Raw genomic sequence first — 11,135 nt, forward strand, 5'->3', positions numbered from 1 at the left:
AGTAAGTTGCAAATAACAATTTAAAAGCTTAAGATGGCTATCTTTTTACATATTATGAAAATTAATTCTTGTTAATGTATAATTTACAACTAAAATGTTCATATTTATAACTGTCTAAATCAATAATTTCAACTTGTCTTTTAACAAAATTCTCGAAAATCTAATTACCGTTAAATTAAAATTTTGGGATCTACTGTCATTCTTCACAAAAAAGGGGACAAATGATCTCTCTTTAATATTGTATGTTGATTATTATCTTCAATCGTTTTAAACAATATTTCCATTTAACTAATGTTCTCTGCAAATATGGCAACAATTATATAATGTAAACCCATAACTAATATTGTTTGATCCTCCTTCATGTAACGCCCCCCCCCCAAAAAAAAAACCGTAACTAATAGGGTAAGCTTATTCTAAGAAAACTAAAATCACACAAGATTCATCGGAAAGAATTAAAATTTGTTGGACTAAGAAGTGATTAATTCAATTAGTTAAGATGTTAAATCAACTTATTTTGAGATTTTAAATTCAAGTCTTGACATATGACTATATGTGAGGCCATCATTTAATAACGGTCTCATACAGCAGGGATTTGGATTAGTTCAAGTGAAAAATAGTAATATCTCAAGTTTTACAGGATACTGAGCGAAAGAACCGAAAAAAAAAAAGAAGGAAATAAAATCTGTTGGAAGGCAATGGCTTGTCACCTGATAAACACACAGTAGATTAAGCCTTTTAGAGAGCATTATTAATAAAAGGCTAACACGTAGATTAAGTACTCCACATCATATGGCTGTTGAGTTTAAGATAATGAGTTCCATTTGAGATAAGATCTACATTGGTGAAACTGTTGATGAGAGAATCATAAAGAGAGATGGAGAAATAACGGAGGCGGGGTTCATATATAAGAAAGAGAATTATATAAAAGATCCAAAAAGATCACGTGAGAGTGATATAAAAACAAGACAAGTAGGGTCCAAATAGGTGAAATCATAGAAGAGAAAATAATCTAACATATATTCTCATATATTCTCTCCAATCCCAAATATAGGAATTCGTTAACGAATTCATAAAGATTAAGAAAACTAGGTAAATTAATTATATGTAAAAAAAATGTGTTGATTTTTTTAAAATATCCCTCCTTTTAATTATTTATATTTGAGTATTATCAACATTGCTTGTATAAGAACCAAACTATATAATAAATTGGGAGGAAAAATTATGAATATGAAAGACATCGGAAATTGAGCAATGAGCACTTGCATCAAGGATCAAAATAAACACCCAAACTAACTCCTAGATCTAGGATTTGATAGGGTCTATAAAAATAAGAGAGGTAGAAATAATTCATATCTGAGATAACAAGAGATGGGTTCCATAAGAGTGAAATCATTATAGAGAAAATAATGTAAGAGAAATATGAAAATAAGAGCAGTGCCTTCAAAGAGAGAAACATGAGAGATATTACGTTTGAAGAGCTTTAGCCCAAAACTCAAAAAAAAAAAACAAAACAAAAACAAAAATGAATTTCATATACATGGGTGTGTCAGTTTGTATCCCAGATACACCAAAATCTTTCACTTTGTAATAAGTCAAAAGTTTGTTTCTACATATTTGTTGGAGACTTGGTGCTAACTTTACCACTTGGACTACCCTCAGCAACTAATATCAGTTTGGGAAGATTATTCCAGACTTACTTGAGCATGCGGATGGGAAAGAAAGAATAAATCGCCATAACATGGCTTCTTTTGATCCCCCCAAAAGAAGGGGAAAGAAAAGATTATTTCACATTACAAATTGAAGTAATGTTGCAAAAGAATTTCACTGAAGAACAAAACACTAACTGTTATCTTTGGATTTTCTTGCATCAGCATCATATCATCAGATTTTACATTATCAGTTAATTGCCTGTCCCAATTAGCATGCAAAGAGAAGGTTAACTACGTTCCGGTGTCGAGAAAGGTAAGGTTACTGCAAGTATCCAGTCATCACAACTTAAGGAACTTGAAGGATGGTACTAACCCCTTGTCAATCGCCTGAGGCTATGACTACAAAAACGTCATCAAGTGACCATTTTCTTGGTACTGACTTTTCTGGAGGGTTGATTATGGCACGATCTTGGTTAGCAAGGCGGTAGCCAATAACAATCTCTCCTCTTTCACGAGCTCTGTTCATTATATCGTAAAAACAAAGTTCTTCTTGGTCAAACAAATAGAATTCCGCTGGCTTAATACACATCTCGTTGCCCTGCCACAGAAAGAAGAAAGATCCAAATTGGGCTATTTTAAACCAAAACATTTAAAATTTTGGCGAAAAGGTAAAAAAGAAGAAGAAGTTCAAACTAAAAACTCAAGGTTAGAGGATTGGCAATTTCAGAAAAATTCATCTATCAAGCAAAGTATATGACCAAAGCAAGTGAAGGATTTCAAATAAGGGCCCAAAAAATACCTCCTCTGCAAATAATTCCTCAAGAACACGATTGATTTGCTTGTCTTCAGCCACCATAGCTAGCGCCATACTAACCAGCTCATTTGATAACACATAATCGCTGATTCTGGAAACAGACACTAGATTTCTAGTCCTAGAATCCAAAATTTCACTAATTATAATTGATTTATCTGAAGCTTGCTGCATTTCACGGATCCAAGAGCTGTGAGAAAACCCGGATAACCTCAAAGAAGTACTTGACTTTGAGTCTTTGTAAGGTAGACGTCTTGACTGCAAAGCAGAAAAGGAAAAGGCAGTTTCTTTTAGAATAAGAGTTTGACAGTAGTCAATGACATGAAAAATATGATAAGCAAAGTTGTACCTGTATGTCACGAATGAGTAGAAGGGTGGCTAGAGATCTGGAATCAGAATGAGCAACAGAGTCCTCAACTGATTCATCTGCAAGAATAAGGATCTGTCCTCAGAGTTAGTATACAGTTAGAAAAAGTTTCCATTTGAGTGTTACAAAGTTAGCAGTTCTATTTAATGTTCCAAATTCTATTGTGTCAGATGTTATCTTATTGTGTTTGATCATCTCTAGTAGTTTTTTAGTCAAACTCTATAACTTTTAATACAAAAAGGTTTGGAATTTTGTTTATAAATTCATGTTTTGAGAACAAATTCTAACAGGACTAGACTTTAGTATGTTTCCTTATATCTTCGCTATGAGGTTTTGCAATAAAACCACGTGTAACAAATTATAAGGCCCAATCATGTGACACTAAGTTGTAATAATCATACATTTCTCTCGTATATTTATTGGAGAACCTGATAGCAAATGCATAAAACTATATATACGTTTTCTCCTTTTGTAAATTGTTTCGAAAACAGGAAACAACTAGTGTCTACAAAAATTTTGTCAATACATGTTTTTAAGGTAACAAGTTTGAAGCTAGCAAAATCATAAATGACATTTTAGTAAATATTAACCTATGATCTCTTTCCTATTATTTTATATTGTATATTTTAAATAACGTTATAAGAACGATGTGCTCATATAGCAAAAATGCAACACCACATAGACATGTTAATACATCAAACTCAACTTCAAAATATATACAACCTAGTCAAACCCATAACATGATACTACAACGTACAAAGATAAACAGCAAACAGATACACAAAATCATGACGCACTAGAGGGGGGAAAAACTGACACACTTAATATGATACATAACACAAACATGTATTAAACATGAGAAGCAATGTTACACATGCTCAATGCATGTGCATTGATACAACACAATGTGGTATCATATGCACAAATGTGCATGCATGCATCCACTTACCCTTGCAAGTGCATGCACACACAAATGACATGACTTTGTACATGCATATATGAGTGCAGACACACACGAGACAACATCAAGAGTATGTATACACATACAAATAACAACACCTAACATGCATGCACACAATACAACATAACACATGGGCGCACCACAAAAGATGTCAAATTTGAGTCAAACAATTATTTTTAAAATTGTTTCAAAGCAAAATATTCAAACGCACTCAATTTTTAAAATTTTTAAACTTGTTAAGATCAAATTATCCAAACATGCTTGCTAATTTTATTTTTAAATTGTTTAGAAATGACTTTAGTTGGTTGTTGATAAAGAATAATGATATTGAGCAGTCCATATGGCCAAACTCACTTAGTAGGATAAGACTTTGTTGTTATTGTTGTTTGGAAATGACTTTGGGAAACTATTTTTCAAAATAGTAAAACAAAAATAGAACCAAACATGCCCTTAGAGTTACTATCCGATCCATTATAATAGAACTTGATTATTCATCTCATTATAGAATAACTCACTTTGGTTTAAAATCACACTTTATGGTCGGCAACTCATGAGATTAGTAATGCTAAAATTTATCCATACATTCCAGGTTGAGCATTGAGCTAGGAAACAACAAGCAGCCTTGCCCCATTAAGTAGGGTTGGTTACATAGATTAATGATGCCGTTGTTCTCTATCAAAAATAAGAGAAGAGGATTTTTAAACTTACTGAATCAAAAGTCTCCAAAGGAAGAGACTCCAAGTGCCGTCTAATCACAGCATTTCCCTCCCGATGGACAAGTTTTACATTCAGTAGCCCAGAAACAGCAAGTCCACCATCAGCAAGCTTCCTTTCTCTTTCTTTTTCAGGAACCTCATTAAACATCCACAGTTCTGAGCCTGGAGCCAATAATGCCTCAAGAACCTAAAACATGCTGAATGATCAATTAAGGAATTTAAGGGGAATGTGAAAGCTAGAATCTAGGCAAAGAATTTATGGGATGTGGGTAAATTTACATGTATGTGAAAATCTACCATCATCATAGAGTCCATCATTGGGGATAAAGTACATAGTTCACTATGGCAATTTGTTTTACAGATTCAAGATTTGCATACAAACTCTTGGATAGAAGATTTCTGTGCATGCGAGTGCGCTGTGCTTGCATGTGCGCGCACTTGTGTGCCTTGACTTCAATCAATATTTTGTTGGACAAGATGGAAAAGCATAAAATGATCTGGTCAAATTGTTTTCAAGATTCCCCCATTTTTAATCTAGTATTAGTTATTCATTGAATAGTACTCCCTTCGATCCTGTTTATAAGACCCTACCCATTAGTCCTTAATACAAGCCCCTTTACTAAATTTAATGAAATATTCATGACACATTTTCAAAAAGCATAAAATGATCTGGTCAAATTGTTTTCAAGATTCCCCCATTTTTAATCTAGTATTAGTTATTCATTGAATAGTACTCCCTCCGATCCGTTTATAAGACCCTACCCATTAGTCCTTAATACAAGCCCCTTTACTAAATTTAATGAAATATTCATGACACATTTTCAAAAATGCCCTTAATGATACAGAAAGCCTACAAGATAATTTGAAATCATATGATGTGTTGTCTCATGGAGAACACACTAACTGAAAATACTCACATGAAGAGTTGGAATCACGCCTAGGATCTCTCAAACAAAGAACTCAATGTCAGGATTATCCAAAAAGCCGCATGGTATTCAACCCTAAACACTGATAAACAACCAAAGCTTGTAAAAAGAAACTTTATTCCATATGTTCTCCCTATGCCATCTAAATTTGAGTAGTATTTAAAGAAATAAAAGACTCCTAATTCAACCAAGACCCTCTAAAAATCCTAATATGAAAACCCTAATGGATAACTTAAGCCTAAAAGCTCATAATAGGCTATTAAAGCTTAAAATACTAAATAAATAAAATACATGAAAAATAAATACGACAATTCAATAAAAATAGAAAAAACTTGACTCAATTAAACTAAATGGACTCTAGTAGCCCAAATATTATCTCCATCTTCTTGACTCTCCCACTCTCGATGCCATTATGGATGCCACCTTGGAAGTCTTGACGGAAGCCACATTGGACACCACTTGTACTCCCATCATTGTCTCTTTCACTCTTGGCTTTTCCATCCTCTCCATCTCTCTACCCAATTAACTATACCAATCAAAGAGTTGTTTAGGAAAGTTGTTACAATTTTTGACATTTAACTACTTTTAGCAAATTTCCTTAATCTCATGAACCTTGTTAATAGGGTCTTATAAAAAAGACCAAGGGAGTAGACCGCTAGAAAATTTAAAGTTTCTGCCTTTGGCATACGTTTCTAGCTAGTTTTGTGTCTCCTAAAACAATCTTTGATAAAAACATTATTGTGCTCAATCTTCTTTAGTAATTTAATTGATATCAAGATTTTTAAACGCTGGCATTAAATTGACCTTGTATTATGTGGTAAAAGTATAAGTTAGGTCTTAATACACATCAAACTGATTGGTGTACTCCAATTTATTAAACAGAGAAGGATGTTAAAGGTACTTTGGAAGAGCACAATATAGAGAATTACCATAATCATATCATCAATATCACGTCGCCAGCCACAAAATAATATCTTCTCTGGATATTTTGGTGGATCAGGTATCCTTAAGAAATGACCTTTGCGTACCTGTACAAATTATGAGATTAAAACAGTGTATTAATAGTTATTGTGACTCTCTGGCTACAGAAATTATGACAAAAGTGACCCAGAAATCATTTAATAGAAAAAGCAAAACCATGCCCAAAATGTCTATTACTATAACCACCTAGACATTTCACCAACCAGCAAACATACCGAATATACACAGTGCAGCAATATAGAGTTTACAATAGAAAGATAACCTCTGGAAGAGGTCCGGGAGCATAAGTGTCATCATCCTCAGCTATAACAAGAACTTCATCCCCTTGTCTCATGATATAACTATCATCTGGATTTATAATAATTTTCCCCCTTTCTGCAGCCACCTTAATTCCACAGGGTATTGCATCAGCAAATGAAATTAGTACATCTTTAAAACATAAACCATCCAGTTCAGGCCATCTTTTGATGTAAAACTCAGCGTTCTCAAACCCCAGTATATCTTCCCATATCTGGCCAAGACAGGAAAACAAATGAAACGACACTTTAAGATTCCAAAAGGTTACATGGAAATCTAATACAATAGAGAACCGCAAACGCAAAGTCCATCACATTCATGGCATTATTTATACACAAAACAGCTGGTCACTTCCCCTATCTAGACAACAGCAATTCTTTTACAAAGAGCACTTCAAGAAATTAGCAAGTTAGCAGGGGGATCAATATATTATATAAAATTAGAATAAGTTGCACTGTTAATTCACTACTAATTGATTAATTGATGTGATTGTTAATTTTTCTTTTTTCCATGTTATCCTTAAAAATTTGAATCTGTAAATGCACAGGGCTGCAGTTAGATAAGAAGAACTTCTGGACTTTACTTAGCAAGCATATTCTAGTTTGGTAAACAAGTAGAGCAGAAAATAGGAAGACCTCATCGTGAGATGAGTGAAGCAGGACTTATTCACTCATCTCCTAACCTCAGATATAGGACCACCCATCTGAATAAAGCTTAATAAAGGGATGCAGTTTTTTATAACCTGTGCAAGGCCGGGCTGCAAAGCACACTGAATCATCAGACGTCCAATTACATCATGTGCGACTACTGTTTCAATAAGTTCTCCACCCACAAGTTTGACCAGCGGTTCATTATCAAGGTCACTCATCTCCACCACAACATGGCCCGTTAATCCCTCCTTTACTCCTGTGAGGCTAAGAACAACTCTCAATGCACGTGCATCACTCTGGAGACAGATATGCATAAAACAATAAGAAAGGAGAAATTCCTCAAAGGTTAATGTCACCTAACAGGTCAGATGAAATAGATAAATGACCTGATCAGCATTTTCATCGGAAGCCAATACAATGATTGCACGAGCCTTTGAAACTGAAACCTGAGACACAAATATTCAATGTGATGAGAGTAATTAACAGGGCAAAAGTTAGAAAAGAAAAACCAACTAAACAAATATTCCTTGCACTTAAGCAGTCAAAAGGGTTTGGTTAAATATAACACATGCCTAAATGATAGAACAAAAATACCCATTAATACCTTCTTTAAGTCAGCCACTATAAGAGGACTGCCACTTCTACATATAACAGATGTTCCCATGAAGTCAAATTCTAGCTTTGCTATGTCAAGCTCCATTTCCTCCTTTTCCTTTTCTGCAAGCACCACTATAACGCCACCACCTACACTCTTGTTTGCTATTGCCAGCTGCTTCAAAAGAGAACCCTGCAGTTAATTATAATTTATTAGCTTCTATTTTTTGTTTATATTTTAAAAGAATATTACATATGCACTCTTAAAAAAACAACTATTACAAAGAACAATGTTTAGCATGCAAATATTGTGTATAGACAAGAAATCCAACTTTTAGAAAGAGATAGACAAGACAGAGATGAAACAATATAAGATATGTCGCAGCATAAACTATGCCCCCCCAAAAAAGGCAGTCAACATGACATTCTGAGCTAAATTACAAATATATATATATATATATAGCAGGTTACCAATTTGTCACTCCACCCCAGAATGAGTACGTGGTTCATTTCAATAACTTCACTCTTCCCTTTTCTGAGTGAATCCACCTTCTCTGATATAGCATCTGAAACCAGACCTAACATCATAGCAAATATCAGCATGCCACCTGAACTAATAGAGACAGAGACTATCCTCTGCCCAGTCCCTTCTGTTTCAGCATGATTTCCTGAGTCAGCTACATAAGTCCAAGAATGCCATAGAGCTTCAGCAAAGCTACCACCAGTCACCGCATACAATGCTAAACCACCAAATCCTATAAGAAATAGAGTTGCAAAGAGAAGTGCAAGTAGCTTTGCATAAGGATATATGGAGAAAAATACATCTACCATATAAGCAATTTTCTTCTTTAATGGTACATCCTCCTTGTTATTCTTATTTCTCATGAAGAAATTGATTATTCGAGGAAGGTAGTCAAGATATTTGTACAACAAAAATGGCAAGATGAGTGTGGCCACCCAATGTACAAAGCAACTTTTCTACTGTCTGTGTTGTAGATGTTATAAAATGAAACATCATCTTCTTCTAAAGAGCCCCTTCCATCCTTATGACAAATATCATTTTCACAACATAGGTTAATTTTCTCACCCTGCAATTTAAGCAATTGTAGATATGGATAAATAATCTATCCAAGAAAACTAAAATCGGAGACAGCGTTTGATTTTTAAGAAGACAAAAACATACCTCCAGTTCTGCAAGCCTATACTGTAGATAAGCTGAATAAGGTACAAAAAATAATACAAGTGAAAATGAGCTGCAACAAACAAAAAGTACAAATTATATTTAAGTCCTGACAGTTACCTTATTTCATAAAGTAATAAGAGAAGAAGTGGGAAGCCAAAATTATAGCTTGAGTCAAAATAGTCTCTATCACTTATGCATATTGAACGCAAGCCAACGCTGCAACCAAGGTATTTGAATGAAATCCAGCATGAAGATGATGTTTATATGAGGAAACATTGCTGACATTATTTCATTCAAGATCCACAGTAGGAAAGATATCCCGTGCGGATTGTCATGCCCTTTGCACAGGAGTGTCCCCAAGTGATCCATGGTAGCAAAGGTTGTTGTTACTATTACATGCCAGAGGAGCTTTTCCTTCCAAAATCTAATTGAGAGAAAAAAAGAAGAAGAAGTTTCCAGATACTTTCTCAGCAGAAGCTGGCTAGAGATTCTTTTTAGTTAATGATAAAAAGAATAGCTCCTTCTTTTATCCACCCCCGGGGGGGGGGGTAACTCAGTGGGGAACCAAGGGGACAACCCAAAATATATATCCCCTTCTACCCTCCTCTGAAATCAAGAAAAGAATTGAGGTTCTTACTATAGAAGAAACTATGTGTGGGGTGTGTGTTTTTTTCAAGGTTCTCTCTTACTTAAACGTGATTCCTCTAAACTAAAATGGGCAAACACAACCAAAAAGGAGAAAACAATCCCAAATGCAGACAAATCACTGACCAAATACAATATCGAAGAGTGGTTATTCTGCTGGGCCTCCTAGAGCTGGAGTGCGCCGGCAAAGTAACTATCGAAGTAGAAGCAGATGAAGAAAAAGTTGAGGATGTAGAATAAGAAGAAGAACTGGCAGGAGGAGCTGGAACAACTGAGCTATTTCCCGCCTTTTTCAGGTTCCCAACCATCTTGGGACCCATCGAATTCGAGAATTCGAGCTTCTGAACCTTGTCGGGTTTGACTGTGGTTCTTTTCCGTCTCGTGGTCCCCAGAAAAGAAGGGTACTTCCATTGCTCATTCGGAAAATCACCATTACCGCTTGCAGGGCTTCCATTCTCAATAGAAACTCCGAGATCGAACCTTCGGTTAGTGGTCGAAGTCGAAGTCGAAGAAGGTATTGAAAGTGTCTTAGGTCTCTTCAATGGTGGCCTCTCTAGCTTGTTAGTGTTAAGGCTGACACTCGAATCTTCATTGCCCGCAGGCATTCTTCAGGAGGCGAGAGGGAGGAGAGAGAGGAGAGAGAAGGTTTACTGGGCAGTGATCGTGAACTTCTGCGAATTAAAGAAACATAGCTGAGATCGACAGGATGTTGATGGGATTAAATCAGAGAAGTAAATATTAAATTTAAATAAAATGATGAAATTTTAGAATATACACTCTCTTCACAGTGCTCACTAAAGTCAAAAATAAAAGTCAAATCTTAAAAGTTAAATTAAAAAATTTAATTAAATAAAAATTAAAGCTTTAAAAATTAATTTTTTTTTAAAATAATCAGCCTCAAAAACCTAGTTCTAATAAATTCTTTAAAAAAAGATTGAGTTAAATAGCCCTACAAGCCTGGTTATTTTACACACACACATATTTGATTGATAATGATACAATTTATTATTAGTAATGAAAAAAAAATTATAGAGATAATTGACATTGAATCTTCACCTACATTTTTAACAATTGAACCTATATTTGAGGTATTTAATATTTTATTTTTAAATGATGATAAGAAATATTTAGATTTACATTGATAAAAATTTTAATTTTCATCTTAAATTAAAATTTTAAATTTTTATCAAATTTTATGTTAAATTTTATGTGAGATTTTAATTTATTTTATATTAAATTTTAAAATATTTTATTTAAATTAAAATATTCAATTTTTTTTAAAAAGAGGGTTTAAGGACCCGATCCTAAGCTCTTTAAAAAACGTCAAGCTTCAAAATTAGGTTAAATTTTAGGTA

General features: G+C 34.2%; 1 protein-coding gene across 1 annotated transcript; it reads right to left on the bottom strand.

Annotated features, from left to right (window-relative positions):
• Positions 1-1,512: 1,512 nt before the first annotated feature.
• LOC129285058 (ion channel DMI1-like) lies at positions 1,513-10,450 on the bottom strand. The gene is given in 13 exon segments (XM_054920601.1): positions 1,513-2,247; positions 2,449-2,718; positions 2,810-2,902; positions 4,497-4,691; positions 6,360-6,458; positions 6,674-6,922; positions 7,451-7,654; positions 7,745-7,804; positions 7,963-8,145; positions 8,424-8,911; positions 8,914-9,040; positions 9,136-9,205; positions 9,907-10,450. Coding segments are annotated over 13 exon segments (2,736 nt in total). The 5' UTR covers positions 10,386-10,450; the 3' UTR covers positions 1,513-2,028.
• Between the last annotated feature and the right edge of the window lie 685 nt (positions 10,451-11,135).

This window comes from Prosopis cineraria, unplaced genomic scaffold, assembly GCF_029017545.1.
Source record: "Prosopis cineraria cultivar Desert tree isolate PC_DT_omini unplaced genomic scaffold, ASM2901754v1 PC11, whole genome shotgun sequence".
NCBI classification, from domain to species: domain Eukaryota; kingdom Viridiplantae; phylum Streptophyta; class Magnoliopsida; order Fabales; family Fabaceae; genus Prosopis; species Prosopis cineraria.